The 21,410-nt window shown below is 39.3% G+C and overlaps 1 protein-coding gene across 1 annotated transcript in view; it reads right to left on the bottom strand.

Annotated features, from left to right (window-relative positions):
• Positions 1 to 21,410, bottom strand: part of COG5 (component of oligomeric golgi complex 5) — a 194,938-nt gene that overhangs the window by 13,168 nt on the left and 160,360 nt on the right. Inside the window, exons 15-18 of the mRNA XM_052789451.1 lie at positions 13,635 to 13,745; positions 12,192 to 12,254; positions 11,271 to 11,374; positions 9,650 to 9,887 (exon numbers count right to left, since the gene is read on the bottom strand). Of these exons, the coding sequence (XP_052645411.1) occupies positions 9,650 to 9,887; positions 11,271 to 11,374; positions 12,192 to 12,254; positions 13,635 to 13,745 (516 nt within the window). The remainder of the gene's footprint in view (positions 1 to 9,649; positions 9,888 to 11,270; positions 11,375 to 12,191; positions 12,255 to 13,634; positions 13,746 to 21,410) is intronic.

The following is a 21,410-nucleotide window of genomic DNA, read 5'->3' as shown; positions in this document are numbered from 1 at the left end:
TCCTTTCCTTTCATACTGCATTGCCCAAACCAAGGCTGCCCAGAGAGGTTGTGGATGCCCCATCCCTAGAATTGTTCAAGGCCAGGTTGGATGGGGCTTTGAGCAACCTGGTCTAGTGGAAGGTGTCCCTGCCCATGGCAGGGGGGTTGGAACTAGATGATCTTTAAGATCCCTTCCAACCCAAACCATTCTATGATTGTATGAAGACTTTTGCCTTACTCTTGACAACACAGTAAGCATCCCACGACAAACGATAGTGATAGTCTATGGTTAAGAACAGACAGGAAATTGTGAGCTTTCTGAGACTGAAGCTTTGTTTCTCACATCAGGATTATTTTGTTGGTGATGAATTTCCTAACGAAGCGCTTATGTCAATACCCCAAAAATCTGCCCGCAGCCTGGGAAGAAAGCAAATCTAGGCAGGTCTCCACAAACCATTCCTAAAGCAGTAAAAATTCATAACCATTTCAGCTGGGCACCTTTCCTTTGGTGAAGGACGAGGTTAAAGTGATTCCTTCTTAAAACACTCGGCCCCAAATTCTGGGGCACAAAACCTATGCAGATTAAATACAAGGCAGCTGGGACCTATTGCCACAGGGTCATATGGAATCACAGGCAAGACAGCATCAGTAAGAGCATTATTTTCATACTTATTTTCATACTGTTCAGTCTCTGAGTTACAGCAGCCATGTTTAAAAAAAATTTTTAAACACTTTCTGTTTTTTAAGTACTGGAGTTCACCTGCCTTTTTGAACAAGAGCTAGGCTCTGCTTGGGTTTTTACATCATTCACGTGAGACTTAACTCTGTCACAGGCTCTTCATTAACAGTGAGGACACAGAAGTGAGAAAGAACAATTTCACTTCCAGATCCCGGACTGAACATGAACATTACATGGCAAAATTTCAGTTAATATGCACACTAATGCAAACATCACCATTCAAAAAACGCCATAGGTAAAGGAATTTTACCCAGATATGGATTAAGTCTTTGTTTTTTGCATTCCTGAAGTGTCAGTCAACAGAGGGATGCAAGCTTTATTCTCCACATACATTTTTTAAAATCCTCAACTTGAAAGACTATTCAGACTTTGATTTCCACATAATGCACAATTAAGCTAAGTTTCAAAGGATGAGAGCTAAAATAAGTAACAAGATCAAAAACACCATACAATGAGCTTCCCATTTAAGTAACATTGCTGAACGAGTTTCAAAGCATTTGTGATAAGACACTATTTACAGTGAAGTCTTTAATACTATTACTCTTTCCAGCTGTAGAATTTCCTTAGAGAGAGCTGGCTGCTGGGTGTCATTGTTTAACCCAGCTGGCAACTAAGCACCACACAGCTGCTTGCTCATCTCACTCACAGTGGGATGGGGGTGAGAATCAGAAGGGTAAAAGTGAGAAAAACTCATGGGTTGAGATAAAGACAGTTTAATAGGTAAAGCAAAAGCCACGCACGCATGCAAAGCAAAACAAGGAATTCATTCCCCACTTCCCATGGGCAGGCAGGTGTTCAGCCATCTCCAGGAAAGCAGAGCTCCATCACGCTAAGTAACAGTGACTTGGGAAGACAAACGCCATCACTCCGAACATCCCCCCTTCCTCCCTCTTCCCCCAGCTGTATACGCTGAGCACGATGTCCTATGGTCTGGAATATCCCTTGGGTCAGTTGGGGTCAGCTGTCCTGGCTGTGTCCCCTCCCAGCTCCTTGTGCCCCCCCAGCCTCCTCGCTGGTGGGGTGGGGTGAGGAGCAGAAAAGCCCTTGGCTCTGGGTAAGCAGGGCTCAGCAATTTCAAAAACATCCCTGTGTTATCAACACTGTTCCCAGCACAAATCCAAAACAAAGCCCCATACTAGCTACCGTGAAGAAAATTAACTCTATCCCAGCCAAAACCAGCACACTGGGCCATCGGCTTCACCAAGACCACATAACTATGCTGGGGTTCCAGCATAAACAAGAAAGATGGTGTGGCGAACTATGATGCCACAGTTCATCTAAAACCAAAAGAAATTAAATTAGCAATTAATGCAAATCAAGGCTGTATACTTCAGGCACCCATCTTAAAAAGCAGGTGGCAGGATGGGAGTCATCTCACCTACTTCTCAACATCTACAGGTTCTCTTCATACTCAGTGGAGAGAAACAGCCACTCCTGGGGTGAGACACATCTTTCCTTGAGGTAGACATCTAAAATAGGTCAGGTGGGTCATGTAGGAGTATCCATCTACATGACACTCAGTCAAACAAAGCTGGGAAAGCCAGAGGGCCCAACCCAGGCACCTACACTTCCTCTGAAAGGCGCTGGGGAAAGCCCCACAGAGCCAGCCTACAGGCAGTGCAAAGCCGCTCCCCAAGCCTGGGAACCTTGGAGCACATGCCCCACATTGAGCACCTGCAGGCCTGCATTTTATATTAAGCAGAAACGCGCAGAAGCAGAAAGTGAGTAAAAATCCAGGAAGCAGAAATAAGGATCTTTGTCTTCTGCTTTCAGATGAATGCTCCAGCCCTGGGTAACAGCCCGGCTCCCTCCTGCCTGCTGCCCTTGTGGCTCCCAAATCTTCTGCTCTAGGCTATAAACTGGCCCATTCTCTACAGCTGGGTGGGATCCCTGCCCTGTCCCCCCGTAACCCTCGCAGCCTGAGGGCTAGGTCACCTCTCCCACATGCAGGTGCAAGGGGTACCTGTTTCTTGGGCTGAAGAGCACGTACAACCCAGCTCTGCAGTTCCTGAGCAAGCACGCTATCCACCAGGCAGTGCAAAAGGCATGCAAATGGAAAGCCAACATCCCCACGCTCGAGGAGGAGCTGTCAGCTGCTGTGCTGTGTGCTGAATTTGCCAGTGCAAGGGAGCGAGGTTGAGTTGTCCCCTCCAGGACAGGGGATTTCTGCAGGGAGGTGCTCCAACACCAAACTGCGATGAAGCTTAGAGCAAGTTCAGCATATTGTTCCCCCAGATCCCGCGGGACACTTCTGAGCACATATGGGAGCCAAGAGGCCTGTCTGCTGCCCAGGATCAAAAGCAAGCAGCCAAAAAGAGGAGCTAATTAAGTAGGCTTCGCTGCATCATGATACAAGAACCCTACAGACCCTGAAAAACAAATGGGAGCAAGAGACTGATTTCTCCAGAGCTTCTTTTCAGGCATCGGTATTGGCTAGAGGCAGCTGGAAGTAACTGATATCCTGCAGGAGCTGGTGACCCAGCTCTGGTGGGAGCCATGGGCTTATAGCTGTGAAGAACCAGGGAGAAGATAATTCTTTTAGGTCCTTTAGAGAATTTGGTAACAGGCCACAAACTGCCAGTCTGACTTGTGCAAACAGAGATGCATGGATCAAACTGTACTCATGAGGGGAAAGAAATCCCAGCATAGCAAAATGTAATTTTGCTTAATAAGTTTTAAATGACTGTTTCACTCCTGAAACATAATATGATGTCATGAGATGTAAGTGAAACTTTCTACAGCTTAACCAATTCCTTATTAAAACAAATTTAAATTATTTCTCTTGAACAGAATTGGCAGCTTCCATAAATCAACGTTTTTAGTCTTAGGTACTAAGGAATAAAATTTACTTTGGAAAATTCTATTACTTCATCTTCAACCTTTATTCACTGTAGGAAATTATTAGTATTGCTAGAACTAGATAGATTTAATGGCAGCAGATGGTTGATTCGTGAAGTACTAGTTGCCAAAGAAAAAAATTGTTTTTAAGCTTTGCAGCATACTATACCATCTCAAATTGACTCATGAAGAGTGGGAATGAGTGAAAACTAATCTGGTAAAAAAGTACATAAATGACAGAAACTTTTTTTTTTTTTAAATTTACAACACTAGTCTGCTATGTGTTATAACCCAATCTCTCCAATAAAAACTATACTTTGTATTACAACTAAGATTGTTTTCTTCACTTTAATTTTAGCTATTTGTCTGAGCCCAATGCTGTAGTGAGATGCTACAGCATCTTTGTGCTGTTACATTCATTTCTGCAGGCCCACTGAGCAGGGTTTTGTGTCTCTGCTGAGCATTGTGCCAGCCAGCATGGCTGGCCTGGGAGCGAGTGCCAGGGAGGAATCATTCGGCTGGAACAGCTGCTGTTTTTAAGGTGCTGGAATTGGGCAGAGGATTGAGCATACATCACTTCTTGGTTCTGCTATCTGTCATCACCTGAAGCTGCATTGACTCTTGATTTGTGCAGCATATTTATACTGTAGCAGCTTTTGCTACGATACACAGCTACAGTTTCCAAAGCACTTTGGTGAGCTTTTACAGGTCGGGTGATGTTCTTGGCTGTCTGCAAGCCAGTATTTGTACCGCATGTGCAAGGCCTTTCATACAGTCATATCCTACAGGCTTCACATATGTACGGATGAGTAGTATTTTTTGTTTCTTTTCCAAATTTGGAACTGCAAATTTGAAAATTCAGATATCCAGGTTAAATCAGTGATAAATCAGGTGTCCAAGCAGTAATTTGCAACCACAGAGGCTTGACTGACTAATGTGATATAATCATTAACACAGGATGCAAGACAAGCAGTAGGAAGTGCAAGTGCCTGCCAAAAAGCAAGTGGCAGCTAGATCAGAAGAAGGCCTAATGACTCTGCCTCGTTTCTTCTAACTTTGTTCAAAACCCATTGCTTTTCCATGATTTATTAATGTTATTTTGCTATGCTTCACAGAACACAGTGGCCGACTCCTGCCCAACATATGCTTCTTCTCAATGATTCTTGCTCTCTAAGCCCAAAAAGGCTATATTATCTTTTCTTCTCATATGACCCTGCCATAGCCCATGGCTAGGTGGTCAATTATCTGTTGAACTATTCACTGGCTAGCCATATTGTAAAAAATACATCACATGGCTGGCTTCTCTAATTGGATTATGTTCAGCAACCCAAGGGTGAAGTTAATATGTAGTCTAGATACAGATAATGCATATATATTGAAGAGCGCTTTGAAAAACCCCATAGTGAAGTTATTGTTTAGTGCCTATTGTGGTATTTTCAAGATCTCTCATTACTAAACAGCTGTTTTTTCAGCTGGAAAATCTTAACATTAAATTTTTAGCAATTACATTTCCTCCTGGCCAAGATGAATTCCAAGTTTTTAAATGTTAACTCAAAATGCTTTTTTCTAGCCATTCACCAGGAGAGAATGCTTTAACAAGCAAGGGAGCAGAAGAGCTCTGCACTGTTACACGAAAGAAGCTGGCCTCGAAGGGATGTGGAATTTGATTTCTCCCCCATGCAGCAATTCCAAAATGGTTGATGTTTAAGTAAATCCTTCAGCAGTAATACCTCCAAAATAACACACATCAGAAAATAATTTCTTTCTTCCAGTAAGATAGTTAGCATTAAACATTAAGTGCATTTTAGCTTTAGTAGTTTCTGTCCTTATGACTACAACTGTGATTACAGCATCCTGCTTCTCTCACTTCTTCATAAGAAACTAGAAAGGAAATTTTTTAGGAAAAATTCTAAGAAGCATTTTTACACTTGTATCACCATGTTTGATCAAACGAGCAAATCTGTTTACATTTTTTAAAACCTAAATGCCTAATATTCTTGCTTTTCTAATGCCACATATTGAATCAGGAAAACTAGATTCTGACCATAGGGTAACCAGCAGATAGAAACATTTCTTCTGCACTAGAATTTAGCATTGTCAACTTCTACAGTAAAAACATTTTTCTAGGAAAATTCAGTAAAACCAAAACATTTTGCAGTAATTTATTGATAAAGACTTGAAGAGTTGGTGGGAGTGTTAACTATGCCCCATCAAAACTGTTTGAACACAGTACTGAACAATGCCAAAAACCCCAACTATAAATCACACCTAGATAAGAAATATATGAAGGTATATATAGAATAGTATTAACTCAAACAGGACCAATAAAAATAGTTCACTCAACAAGGCTGAAAATAATCAGTCATGACATGAGATGGTGTTCTTGGCACAGACAGTGGCTCCTGCCTTATATGTCACTCCAAACATACACCTGTACTATGAAAAGATGGGAAATCATGTCATGCTTTCATGCCATGAAGCATAAAGACTACTTAGTCTTTGCAATTTCTAGACTAGTTTATTTCAATGTAGTTGTGATTTGTAGTTGCTATTAATAAACAATTATTTTCCTGCATCAGCCTACAAACTTGATGTAGCAGACTACTAATTTCTATGCCAAATATTACTGTAGATTCCTCATTTATTCTAAATAAATTTCTCAACTGATTGTGCTTGTATTTCATTCTTTGCTGCATTGTCCAGCACTTCCGTCAGGTTTTAGGAAGGCCTGAACTACAAGCCACCAGTCCTAATGTGTGCCTAAGTGTTAAGTGCTGTAACAACTCTGAATACCAAGCAAGTTAAAAGGTCCTAGGAGAAGAACTGGTACTCCCCAGAAACATAAATGTTGAAAAACCATCAGGGCTTGCTGGCTTGCTTGCCTCCAGGAGAACATTTTTTTCAGTCTGACTAGTACGGAATTAAAAAGTGAAATTTGGTATTACATACATGAATACTGAATTATGGTCACCTTAAAAATACAAAAACAAATGAAAACAAACTGATGCAGGGATTTATAGGAGTGAACTGAAAAGTAACCTTGTGCAATTGCCTGCATAAAAACTGAGAGCATGAAAAGAGGTGAATTCGGCCTGTAGACTAGAAATATTTTAAACAGTGAGAGTCCCAAGGAACAGCACAGTATGTGATAACAACCTTGCAGCACTGCAGACATTTTCTAGGGCTTAAAATGTTTCTGTGTTCCTGTAAGCACTGATCTTCATGAAATCTTATTAATGATATTCAGGCATGTTTCAAGCCTGTCATACCTCTGTTCACAGCTGCCACACTAGCACACACCTAGTCTCACCACTGAAATATTTGTAATGCACAAGATAGCAAAATGCAGTACTGACACTGGAAACAGGATAAGAGACAGAATTCAGCAGAATTACAGCAATAATTCCTAGCTGTGTAAGTAGCTAAGCCTTACTCAAGAAAATTGGCTATTGTGCACCTCACTGAACCCAGTTCTGAATGAAGAGAACTTGAAGCCTCAGTCTTCCCCCTTCTGTGTAGACACCTGTTGTTTGGAGGCAACTTACCAGTAAAACACGTTTCCAGTGCAAAAATTTTCAAATCTGACCCTCAGCCAAAGCTATTCTGCTGAGTATAAGGCAGCTGTAACTCTGAGTGCCTTGAAAGAAATGTGCACAAGCACATGAGATACCCAAAATCTGATGCAACCCCAGATTATTTGATTTACTGCATGCGTATTTATAATAGGACCCCAAATTAATCAAAGTTTCTGGACAGATTTCTGCCCAGGTCTTTTGCTTGCAAGTAACCCCAAAACACCAAAAGGGGTTTTAGATCTCAAAAGCCAGTTTTAAGCAGGAACATGTAACCCTTTTTGAATACAGAAAATTAAAAATTACTCTACAAGACAGAGCACAAGTAAAATCAGTTTATAAACAAACCTCCTCCTACACACAAAGTGTCTTTCCAGGCAGGTCCTTTTCTTCGGGTTTGGCTTTAGTCCAACAATGCAGTGCCTTTCTGGGACTGAAAAAAACCCTGCACACAGCATTTATGGCCATTTGGAAAACTTCATCCTTTCCATCAAGCCAGCAGCCCACCTAAATACCTGCTCCCTGCTCTCCTCAGCCCAAAGCAGCAGCAACCTCCCCTTCTCTTTGGAGGAATCAAGTCTTTTCCTCGACAAAGCCACGAGCCATGGGAACGGGAGCATGGAATTGAAACAACTCCTGTTCAGGATTACAGCCACATTTCAGTGAAAGTGCCCAAGCCTCCTGGCTGGGTCAGAGCAACTACAAGCTCCCCAGTGGGGCTACCAGGAGCTGGCGTCATGGCCATATGCCCAAAACCCACCAGGTTTTCGGGAGGGGTAGGCACACCCCAGAAAACATAGATATAAGGCAGCCTCCACATATAAAATGTTTCGGTCCTTTTTCTGTTATTCCGAGCAACAGGATATAGTGTCCAGGCCATTCTAGACACTACAGCCCCTGTGCAGCCTGGGACGCCCTAAGGAGCTCTGTGCAGAGATGCTCAAAGGCACAGAGTGAGCATTGAGATGGCTGTATGGGGCTGGTTGGACCCAGGCAGTTCTGGTCTTAAGCCCACTTTTAAACAAGCCAAAAATATGGTGCAATGTGAAGATGAGAAAAACACAAGGCAGCCCCCAGATGCAGCAACAGCTGAAGGCAGAGACAAGAATGAATTGAAAACCTATTTTTTTTCTTCTACAGTACAAAAGAAGAGAAATCAGAACATTTATCTTCACACAGTTGTCCGTTCAGGAGTTACACTCAGCACAGTGGGGAAGAACATGCAAATCCCCTTACACTCAGATGAAAACATACCTTCATTTTTCACTTATAAGGCAGCCCGTGTTAGAATGAGAAAAATAAGTGTTTAAAAATGATAAACGAGTGATATTTTTAGTATTATTATAATAGCTGCTTAGATGAGATGCTCTTTACTGTAGAATTAGGTGAAGATATTTCCCAAATTTATATGACTTACTTTAGTACTGCAGTATAAATTACAAAAATTTTCTATATTCCTTCCAGAGGAAGAGTCAAGCATCCTTTTTTTTCTCCAATTTCATGCCATTGTCTTCAAAATAGAGAAGGGAACAGAACCTTCTCACCGAAAGCAATTGAAAACTTCCCCTTAACTTCTGCGGTTAAATGCTGATTTGCTACTTTTGAGTAATGAATAAAAAAAACTTTACTCAGGAGTATGTAACTCACAGGCAAATGATACAAAGCAGCCACAAGCAGAAGCAGAGATGGCAGTGATTTCTCCCTCCCTGCCTTCCTCTCCTACCTCAGTTACCTACCAGCCAAAAGCAGCACTCAGTATGCAAACAGCTGGTGCCAATTCCCTTTTCCACTTGGATAATAATAACCAGAACCCTCAGACCAATCTAATGCAAGCCTGTATTCTTTGGCAAGTTAATCACACAGTGTTACTATTAACGAATTAAATTTGAATATAGTAGATAAGCAGACAGGTAGTGGATATTAATCTGGCGATTTGTTTTGTGTTTTAGTCCAGTATATGAGCTAGGTAAAGCTGAGAGGCAGATAAGTTGATCAGGTCATGAACAGAATCCCACAAGAAAACTCTCTTCTGTTACCGAAAGGGCAGTTCTTCCACAGGATATTGGTATTTCTTTAGCTTGTTTCCTATACTGCAAGGCAGCTGAGTTAGCGATTAACTACTGTAGGCACTGTGATATATAAAGCGATTAAGAAAGCGACACATTCTGTTAGAAGAGAGAGAAAGAATGAAGTGAATGAATCGTGGCAAATGATGGACATACTGAAGAGATCAGACAAGCTGGATAAAATGTCAAGATGCAGCTGAATTTAAATGCAACAGTCACTTGATAGGAAGCTGTCAGACCTCCCTGAATCTGCCTTATGGTGACGAGGGATCTTCAACTACTTAGTGGATGCATTTCTCAGGATACAGGATCTCATCAGAGAGGATGTTTAGAACTGGAATGCACCAATCTCTACAACTGCCTGTTTATACTTTGATGGGGACAAAAGTATTGATACTTTTCAGTGAATACAGTGAAGTAACAGTAAAAAGCAGAAATCAGCATTAAGGGTACCTGTGCGAAATCTGCCGCAAGCCGCATCTTCCCACCTTCACCAAGGGGCCTTATTAGACTGGCATTGCGAATGAAAAGTTCAATTGCTCTTTGAGCCATGGCTTCAGTGTTATCAAAGACAAAGTCAAAACACTCAAAATGTCTGAAGTAGTCGCTCATGACTCTTGCTATAAAACCCTGTAGTTCTTTCATGTACAGAGAACAAGGGACATCTGGTTTTCCTGAGCTGGATAATGATCTGAAAAAAAAAAAAAGAAAAGAAAAAAGAAATGGGGACAGCCAAATCCATCTTTAAAACACAACCAAAAACTACTGGATTCTTTTTAATTTTTTCCTACCCCACGAAGTCATGGCATGAATTGTAGCATCTCATTTCTACTCAGAATAAAGAGCATGTAGTGCTCTCTGAAACTGTAGTAAAAAAATATCTCTTTATCAGCCATTCCCATCCTAACAAGATAAAGGAAATCACCCCACTCCTACCCGACTTGCAGAGCCTCCACCAGTTGGAGCCTAAACCTCAAATCCAGCCCCTAAATTTAAATGTCCCAGTTATTGATTTGAAACTCTATTAATGGATCAGAAAATAAAAGCACATGTTACAGGGTTACCAGTTTAGCCTATCCCCAACCTGTTCTCTGTACAGAAAGTTTCCTAGATTCCTCCAAACCTAGGATTAAGAAGTCAATCTAATTATCACAGAAGCAGCACAGAAGCTACAGGACACAGAAATCAATCACCTTTCTCTTTCTTTGAATCACAGTCAGGCAAAAGAGTTCTTCCAAACTCAGGAACCTGACCATATTGGCTGTCTAACAAAACAGCCTTTGGCTGGAATTGGTTTATACACCTAGAGAGGTATTTTGCTAGTGGTGGCAAAGGAAAGACGGAGAGGGTAAAATATTGTTTAAAAAAAAAAAAAAGTCAAAAGGAAAATTTAAAACCCCTCTGAAAATATACTATTTTCAGTGAATTTCCAAGACAGAAAACAAGACATCTGATGATGTTATAAGCAATGTCAGAACAGAGATAACAACCAAAATACTGCTCAGGAAGGAAGACTCAATTATAGATAGGACTCAAGATCTTTGTAGATAAAGAATACTGGAAATTTTAATTAAAATGCTATGGGAAAATAGCATAATACACTAAATCTGAGCTTTCAATAAAAAAGATTTTTTGGACCATTTAATATTCAATACTGCTTTAGAAAAATTTATGTGTAATTTTGAATCAGAGGTTATATGCTTTATTTTAAGAAACAAGAATACTGACAGTTCTGAAGACTGCCTGCAAAAAATATGTTCCGAAAGCAAAAGGGATTTTTTTAAGCACAAAAATGGCCTCTGCTTGGTTTTATTTTTCTATTTAAAATGAATTTTACTCAACAGATATGCAAAAAAACGGAGGGAGGAGGGGAAGAAGACAGATGCTACCTGATTAATTTGTTTCAATAGATAGGTGTAATTCTGCTTTCTGTGTTCATTGACCATAAAGCATTGCCCTCCCCTCAACAAACACACGCTGTTGCTCCAAGGACTTTGTGGCAATAACAATCTATTATGCATATGCAGGATGTCTTACTAAAGCAATGGTAAATTTAAAAAATTTTTCTAGTTACCCAGAAAAATCTTCCTGGTGCATAGTGATGATGATAGCTTCTACTGAATCTCCTACAGAGTTCAGTAACGGTTGAACAGCACTACCCATTAGATCATGGACTGCCTAAAATAGAATAAGAAAAAGGCAGAAGTAAGGAAACAGAAACTAGAAGCATTTGCATTTTGACACCTCAAAAATACCTTGACAAACAGTTCATTTCAACAGTGCTTTTTATTATTCTGCACTAGAAACTGCTAAATAGAAGGACAAAAGCCTAAGATAACATTTCTCTTTAATTGATTTTACCAGTAAAGTACAGAAACAGGGCTGTTTACTACTTCTATGTAAAGCCTTGCTTCAAAAAGGTGCACAACGATCTGGCATTCCTTGTTTGTAAGCATACATGTTTTGGTGCACACACTTTGTTCAGCTGTTCCCTCCCCAGACACGTAAGCTACCCTTCATTCCTCTGCACACAACCCCTCCCAGATTAGTGCACAGCAGGACGGATGTGGATAGCTGTCATCCACAGAGGGCTGCACAGCCATCCACATCGCCCCCCGGAAAAGCACCAGGTAGCATAAAAATCATAATCTTATTTGTGTGTCGGGGTGGGGGGGCAACGAGGTGATGAAGGATCCAGTTATTGCTGCGTGAACGGTGCAGAGAAAGACATTTATTTTCACAGTCAGATGACATCTGAGTTCCGACCATTATGAGAATATTCTTGAATACAAATGCTACTCAAGCAGTGATTTGGCACATGCAACATATATATATAGCCGCAGATACAACAAAATATACATTTCAGAATATTTGTATACCTTTGACTAACGTACACTGACACAAAATAATACCTAGGAAAATAAGTGCCCATTTTAAGTGTAACAAACAAAGCAAAGCTCAGCCCTACCCCTGCAGCATATGGACATTCAATTACCTTTAAGGCAGTTGTGACTGTTTGCTCAGCAGTTGCTGGAAATGAGCTCTGATTGGTAATGACCTAAAAATTTTAAAGTAATTGTTAATAGTCGACATTCAACAAATTATTAGAATCCCTAATATTTAATTTCATTTAGAAACATACTTAGTTATCCTTAGTAATGAGTGGTTTACATAGGAATAGATAACTACGAAATGTGTTTTATTACAGACAGAATTTTCAATGCACCAGTATCAGTCCTTTGCTCTCAAATTTCCTATGGACTCTGCTTCTGCCTTGGCAAAGAAATTATTCAATTGAGTTCAACTGAAATTTAGCTGAAGGGTTAACAGAATCAGAATAAGAGTAAGTGGTGTATTCTCCCACTGCTAAGTATAGAATTTATGGAGAACTATACAAGCAGCTCTATAGCAAATACTTGAAAGAATGGTTGTTCTTTCTCAGTATTATGACTACTATAATACTACATATTAAATAGCTGATTATGTACAGCTACAACAATATTAGAATTGAAAGTCAAGGAATGATCTGAAGGAATATTCTACCAATTTCCTTACAGTTATGAACATGCTATACAATAGTATTTTTAAGCCAGTTAAGTACTGAACTCAAAGACTGAATCATATGAGATCTCCCTCCAACACTAAGGCACATGAGGTTCATTACTAAATACATCAGAGAAAGCAGACTTAAAAGTTGATCTACCATCTGTTTGCAAAATCTAAGCAAATTTTATAGGCTTTTTAGCATTTTTTAACATTCCTGAAACTTATCCACAGTCAGGAGTACTCATGATCTTTTTTCTAATCAGGCTAGGATTTAAACACGATTAACTACAACTACCACTATATCTGTTTGTTTTAATTTACAGAGACTGTATAACCATTGGCATCACTAAGCCAGTAAACTGGAATTATTCATAACTGTGCTTAATGCTGAAAACATTTCCAGGCCAGGCTTTAGTCACAGCAACAATGCACGGAGATATTTGTGAGGTGCTGCTTTTCTTCATTTCACCCTTTCCTTCCCCTTTCCAGTGTGGCCACAATCGTGGGAAAGCAGTGAGGGTCTTCTGAGAAAGATAAGCTTGGGTTGGAAAGGATGCAGACAAGGGCTATCAGACTGATCAGTACAAAGACAGAGCTTACTTGATAAGCAAAACCAGAGAGTTCAATTGTTTAGGCTCACAAAACAATGGATGTGAGACGTGATTATTCTCTATAAACACATCTTTCACTCCCCTTCTAATATTGACAGTTTGTCACACAGTGGTGCTTACAAGGGCCAGCCAAGTCTCAGAGTTGTACAAATGCATAGCAAGGTGCAGCTCTTAACCCCAAATTGGGCTGTATTTGTCAGTTCTCAGCTAATGGGAGAATATCCATACGATAGAACAAAGAAGTTAACACGGCAAGAAGAGAAATACCAAAGGAAGCCTACCTTCAGAACCGATTGGTGCAGTTTGTATAGTGAATTAACTACAGCCACATTCCTCCTCTGTGCCTCTGTGAGCGGTCCAATCACCTGGCTGGCATCTCCTTGAGTAGACAGCTGCAGTGATTGCAGAAATTGTTAAAACAGTATATCTTTAAACAGTGCATCACCACAAAATTATAATTAACTAAACTTAGACCACAGCAGAAAGCCATAGGTGTTCAATACCAATGTTCTTCAATTTTATCTTCATTCGTATGAGTCCCATCTCGAGATAATACAAACTGAACAACAGGAACCGTGAGAGACTGCTGTCTCAGCTCCCAAACCACAGCACTCAGACCCAGATCTCTTGGAGATACCTAGTCCCAGCATAACTTCAACTTTGTAATCTGAGAGTCAGATGAAGTCACCTGCCTGAGGATGCAGTATAAAATAGCAGCAGCAGAACTGAAAAGGGTATGCTTTTCTGTATACTCTCAGTCCTCACTTCTCTGACAAGCATTCAAGCCTCTCTTTAAAAACTCTGTTTCTTCAAATAGATGGCTTACAGCTTTGTACATATTAGTGGCTCGTAAATGAAAAGGAAAATAGAACTGCAAGGACCAAAATGGCTAGTCCTGTCATTAAAAAGAGTTCTATCCATGAATCTTTCAGCAAAAATAAAAAAAATTATTTCTTCATATTTAAACTCCACAAAGCATGCATTTTTTATCATTACCACAGAAATCAAAGTTCCAGGGTGATACATAAATAGCAATTAACTACAGAACAGTCCCATAAGGTTACCACAGCATATGTTTATAATTTAAAATAAAATAAATTGTAATTGGGAAACAAACAGAAATTTTTTTGTGCACTGAAAGCTGCAGAAATACAAAGAATTGACAAAAGGCTATGTGAATTCTAGAAGAAGTACATCTAAATATTACAGCAAGAATAGCTATTAATAGAAGGCTTTACTGAGATATAATTATCTAACCAGTTATCTATATTTCAGGATACAAAATTATCCTCCAGGAAACTCCTGAAGACGCCTAGCTCCAAAAGTCTCTCCGTAAAAATATATTCAACTCATCGAACAAGTCATCAAGAGACTTTTATGAAGTGCATCTTGAAACACAGTTGTAGGTCCTACAGAAAGCTCCTAAACTGAAACTGAATACACAGTAACAATTGTTTAAGAACAAAAGGAACAAACATAACATGAAAATTTTTAATTTATGGGAAACAGTAAATTTTTACTAGTGAAAGACTATTCCTGTACCTCCCATAGCTTCCACTCAGCATAAACACAGACAGCATGCAAGCAAAGTTATCTAGTATTTGCCAGCACTGCTAATAATGAAGTTTTAGACAAGCTCTTGCAAGCACACAGGAACTCAACCTTACAGCACTATGGTGACAATATCAGTTCATTTCCCTTTCTTCAAATTTAGGGATTATTTCAGGATAAATAGGTTTCTGAGACCTTTGCAGAGGGAAATATCTTTTCCAATGTATCTTCAATTATTTGACATCAGAATGCATCTTTAGACTAGCTGACAAATGTAACATCTCAGCATCTTCCTGCCTTCCTGACGAGAACCACCATGTGAGCTACATACATCTCTGTTTCCTTCCTGATATTTCTATTTGACAGATCTGACTGGTTTTATGAATTCTGCTTCTCATGCTTACAGCTTCACAGATTAGTAACGGAACAGCTGTGCAGAGAAACACCCTGTCCACCCAGCTGACCACCCTCCCAGACCCCAATAACCTTTTTCTCCCCACACCTTTTTTAAGCACTGTACAGACTATTCAGTTGGTTTTTTGCACATTTACAACCATTAAAGACACTACTAAGTAACATTTTACATCCTAGTCACTTACATTTCAGTTCCTCAGAGTGTATAGTAAAGGTTTCACAATTTCTTTTTCTTAGACATTATGAAATCATTAGACCGTGTCTCTTCCGCTGGTGAAAAAGCTTAACTAATAAGCAAAACCGGTAACAAGTACAAACATAACCCTTCTGCAGCAACAAGCAACTCTTGCAGTCAGCAATAGTGCACAACAGCCTCACAGGCCAAGTCTAAAAATGCCTTAAAAGCAACCAACCTTTCTAAAATTGTTTACCATATTAAATTCCCTTAAATTAATCAGTTAGAACTTTGACAGCTAGATGTGTTGATCCCTTGTGTATCTTAAAATAAAATCACTGGTGTAAAACAAAGAGGCTTAGAAAACTCGACTCTTGTAACTAGCAGTAGGAACTGGGCAGCCCAGGGCTTCCTAGGACTGCTTCTCCTGAAGGTGTGCTATGGAACACCTGGCACCTACATGGGTAGGTGTGTCCTACCATCTACAGCAGAAGTCTCAGGTGCTTGTTCCCATCTCTTGCTGTCACCACAATGATTTCTATGACCTTGCTTTGATGCAAGAAGGTTCTGCGCTCTGTCCAACATGTTCCGTGTACATACACTTTGTCACTGGCATGTATCTGGATTTCAGGTAGTTTATCATTATTCCAATATTCCAATGCCTCAGACTGAATTCTTGACACCTCTAATATCCATCGTACAGTCATGCATCCATGTAGGAAAATGCCATCGTGTCTCCCCAGTTCCAACAAACCACGCTTATGGCCCATTTACTTTAGGCACAAATCATCCCTCAATTTATTTTCCATCATACCAGGTTTTATGAATGATTCACATTCATCAATCTCATTTATATAGCAAGTACTTTTGAAGTTCTGTGCTGGACACAGCTTATGCAATTAAGCCCAGTGGTAATGTAACTCTTCCTGTGTTATCTGCCCACTGGGGATTGCACTGTGTAAATAGGTTAAGTCAGATAAGTGTGAAGCCTAGCCACATCCACTCAGCTGAGAGACACAGTCCAAGGGCCTTCTTTTTGATGAGGGCACTAGAGACAAAATCTGGTACCTTTTTAATCAGTTAGATTTATCCAGAAATGCTGAAGGCCAGGAGGGTGAATTTATGCTAAGCAGAAATAAGGAGTACAAAAGGGGTGACTTCATTCCAAATCAGAATCTATTTTGGGAAAGAAACAACTAAAAGACAAAGTGTAGCTGAAGGACCAGACCCCATCTCCAGGAAACCATCGGTCACCCTGGGAGTTAGTCTGGCTTGAGCCTGCTAGGTGAAAAGGAAACAAAGGAAAAGAAACCATGCTGAAGCCAGACCTGAATGAGCAGTAACAACATAGACTGTAACTGTTCCACTTTTCTATATGTCTTTAAGTATAGCAATTGATTTCTTATGCTCTTCACTTTAGTTGGATAAACTGTTCCTGCTTTTACCTCAAAGCCTGTGTACTATTTACAGCAATTTCATGGGCACTAGCAAAGCACAGGCACCCCATTCCCCGGCAAGCAGCAATTCTACAATGGATGACATGTCAGTATGAGCTCCCTTTGCCAACATGAGCTACCAGCACACTGGCAACCTGAGATGCTAGTGAGGAAGAGAGGAGTGAGGCAGAGAAGTCTCCCACCAGCGAACATTAGCCAGGACTTTTGTATCCAGGCACTAGGACAAGGGCTGTGTCTTGTGGTACTCTCAAGAACGCGAATGTGAACTTCTGTCCCACGCAGCATTTCAAGAAAACTCAAAGGGCAGCTGTTAAACTAAAATGAGAAAGAAACACTGGAGGTACTGACTGCCTTTCTGACATTCTCTAAGGTAGGAGGTTGAAATTTGCAGGTTCAATCCAGTAGCTAACTAGCTGGAGGAAGCTGCCTAGACTTTTTTTTAAAAATCTGATTCAACAGAACCTGAGGACTAGGTAGTAGATTGGGTAGTTTATTGAACAAGACAGGACACTTGTAGAAGCTGATACACAAAAAATGTGTAACAAAGAGGAACAAGCTGACTGAAGGCCATCTGACTTGCTTTGGCCTGACATGCTCAAGAAACTGTAAGCCATGACTGGCACTGTGCTCTCCCCAAATTCAGAAGTCCTTCTGGAAAATAGGTTCTTTTTGTTTGTATCCTTCAGTACACTAATGTGGTTACACTGCTTCACCTGCAGAGATTGCAGGTGCCTCATATTGGGTCAGTAAGTTGCCCAATGCAGAAAATTTCAGGAATGATTCACCTAACCATGTGCAGGAAATCACGAAGTAGAGAAATAAGCACTTCTAACGAGTAATTAATCTAGCCTATTTTAGAGACCCTTCTTTAGGGAGAGAGTAAAGGCAGCCTGTATGCACCTATTTCCCTCCACTAACTATGAAGGGAATCTAAAGCAGTACTACAGATACATACAAGTAGCCGTACTGCTATGCTGCCCGAAGTCATGTCAGATGAATTCTCACCCTGTACATATATTTGTACCCCTTTGCATAGATCTGCTTTGGAAATATGTCTTGGAAATAACTACATCAAATGTTCTGGATTTTACACTTTTCTATGTTTAATACCTAAGAACAGACGTGTAATTTGACAGCATGGATTTGATCTCACGTGTTGAGACACGTGCTATGATAAGATTACTTTGGGTTTAAATTCTTGTTTTCACCATGAAATGCAATGAATATGGAATTTAGATTAGGACGTGAATCAAATCATCAGTTCTCCCTCAGGTTATAAAAAAATGCTAACTGAGTTTGTCTTTTTCTTGTAGAAAACAGACTATTGATACACCTTTTCCTATAACTTGTTAGTCTTTCAAAGTGACTAACTTCCCGTTTCAACAGGTGGCAGCTCAGAAGAGGCACTGATTTGTGAGCTGGTTTGCTACCATTCCCTTCACAGACTAAACATTTTGTGAAAAAGCTCAGTTTCACACTAAGTAATTAAGATCTTGTGTGCATCCTTTTTGACAGTTTGGGAAAACTCCATTTGATTCCTCTACTCTAAACAGCCTCAGCAAACCTACTCTCTAAAGACCAGGAAACAGCATCATAATTTAGGAGGAGTACGGAAAAGATCTTAAATCAAAGTAAGACAAAAGTAGTGCCTCTCAACAAAGCATTTGATCTAACTCTAGGATCACGAGACTAATATGTTTTGATAGCACAAATTGAACTCCCATTGTCAAGCTGACATTTTCAAGAATAAATACATTCCTAATACAGGCAGCTGATGTGGCCGTACCTCTGGCAGAAAGCAATCAATCCATCTGGTACTTGGCCTCCTGCCTGATCATAACAACTTATTATAAAGCACAGAATGCATTTACAGAGTTTCTGAGTCAATAGGCCTTGGCCCTGGGATTTCTCCCACAAGCTACGAATAATTGGGATGATTTACTATTAGGTTTAATGTCTTCCATACAGCAGAAAGAGCCTTTTACAATCTCTTTCCACCTAAGAAACACAAAAGTTTACTAGAATCAGTTTGCTACTTTTTATAAAAATATGACACCATTTAGCAGAAAAATACATAACAATCTGAACTCCACTAGCTATGCCACCTAATATGTTAGCTTCTTACAGGACAATTTGCAAAAAGAGACATAATTTAGAGGTTCTAAGTGTAAGATTTGAATGAATGTGTCAGGGCAAATAAGGTCCCTGACTGATGAGGATAAATTAAAATGAATGTTCTGCTTTAAAAAAAAAATCAACTAAAATTTAATAATAAATCATAAATAAGAATTCATGTTCTTGGAACAACCTCAGATTTTTCAAAGAAGAAGAAATATTTCAAGACATGAAGAAAGGAATAAGCTGAGAGTTCAGGCAATAACTTAAAAGGTACATAGAAACATTTATATTGCACCCTCAGAACATTCTTGTAGCTTCCAGAGTATCATCATCATAATTTTTTTTTTTTAGCTTCCTCAGAAAAATGAAAATTTTATATTCTAGGAATATAGAAAAGGAGCTCTATGGTGAAAGCATTCAAAATCTTATAGAAAACACAATCATTACTTTGGGAAGAAAAATTTGAAGGGACTGTTAAGTCCTTGACCAAGAAAAAAGATTGAACATCATGCTCATACTGTTCATGCTAGAACAACAGCAATCATCAAACTGTTCCCTTGGGGGTATTTCTGTTTTGTGGGTTTTTTTCTTCCTTAATATTTTCAAAAGTGGAAGAAATGGAAGGAAAACAGCAAATGGTCTTTCTGTAACAGAAAAGACAGGATTTATCTCTAAGTCTTTGAATCATCTGCGAAGAAAAGCACCGTTCAAATAATCAAAAGTGAGTAATGGTTCATGGTCCTTAAATAATGAGATGCTTTAAAACAACTCCGCTATCAGAAAGCACTTAAAACCAGTTCCCCTAAGGAATCTCAGAAAATGCTAAACCTGAAGCACTCAGAATAATTTCTCAACTTCCGAAAATTATGCCTCTTGTATTTGACATTTTTTCAGACTCAGGTTTATCCAGCTAGCCCAAGTCTGAGGAGGATTTCAAGGACAATGTGTGTTGATCCTGATACCTCTGACTGTAACAGTTTACTGAATTTTTCATGCTTGCCAAATTAATGACTGAATGATTAATCATATTTTATATGTCATCCCAATAGCTCTTGGTCCCAATCAACTACTGAGAATGCATCTCCAGAGGTGAAAAGCAGACATTCATCCCCAAGACACGTGAGGCCAGTCCAACATGGTAGGGTGATATTCACCTACACATAAAAAATATAATCAACTTAATTGCCATCTGCCTTTTTTGGTATCAAGTCCAGGTGTTAATTGAGATTAGAATAATTCTAGCCTGCAGAAGGTTATAAATGAGCTTTACATTGTCCAACTCTCATTAGACTTGTTCCAAAATTGAAAAATTCCAAAGCCTTTACCATATCAACATACATTTAACCAAATTAATTTCTGAATGATGGAATCTAATTTGGTATGAACTAACTTAGAGTGCACTATAAGAAAATACTGTAAGGATTGTACAGTCTTGCTCTTTTTCTACCTGTTAGCAAAATTACATGCTAGATCTAAAGAAGTCTTTTAACCACTTTCCCAGCAAGATAAAATGAAGTACATAGTACTCTCAAAACCACCCTTTTATGCTTGGATGATTCTTTCTGGAGTTTAGCCAGTATCTCTTTAAAAAAAAAAAAAAAAAAAATCACACATTTGTTATGTGAGTCACGATCTAACCAGCAAAAGACAACATGAGAATGAAGAAAATGTTTCATGAAGTTATTTTTTAATGCAACTTTCTCCTCTAGATGTTTCATTCAATTTTTAAAAGTTTAAATGCTTTTTTAAGTGACGTATGAGCTAGGTATTTCTATGTATTCTCTGACCAATATAAGTAGCTTCCTAATGACTGTTTTAACAAAACACTTCTGATCTTTCCATCAAAAAAAAAAAAAAAATTAGAAAACCTTAGCTGACTTCTGATTATTTTTAAATTAGACCTACTGCCATCTTTAGCTTTTATCACTGTACAGTGAAACAGTAATTATTCTGAAATTATTTTAGTATATAATAGCCTCCCACACATTCTATTTAAATACCTATTAATGAATTCCCTTAATGTGCCAAATATTGAATTCATATTTTTGGGTTCTCATTTAAGTAGCATAGATACAAGTTTTTCAATGACAGTAACACCATGTCTTCAAGGTACTGGTAGAATACAATTAATTCATGTATCTCAAAAAGAATTGGGGAAAATATAATCTTTCACATTACTTACACCATTGTAACTGACCTATTATTTACAGAAAACCTTTCCCAAAGTCTCATTTCACTACTGTTCTTGATGATTTGTGAGCTTACTACACTTCATACTTCCATCTGAAGTTCACAATATTCGACATTTAGACAGGAGGACTAGATACACTTCCCTGGAACTG

The sequence above is a fragment of the Harpia harpyja genome, chromosome 6, assembly GCF_026419915.1.
Source record: "Harpia harpyja isolate bHarHar1 chromosome 6, bHarHar1 primary haplotype, whole genome shotgun sequence".
In the NCBI taxonomy this organism is placed as follows: domain Eukaryota; kingdom Metazoa; phylum Chordata; class Aves; order Accipitriformes; family Accipitridae; genus Harpia; species Harpia harpyja.
The sequence above is the reverse complement of the archived record's forward strand: the minus strand, read 5'-3'. Positions and strand labels throughout refer to the sequence as shown.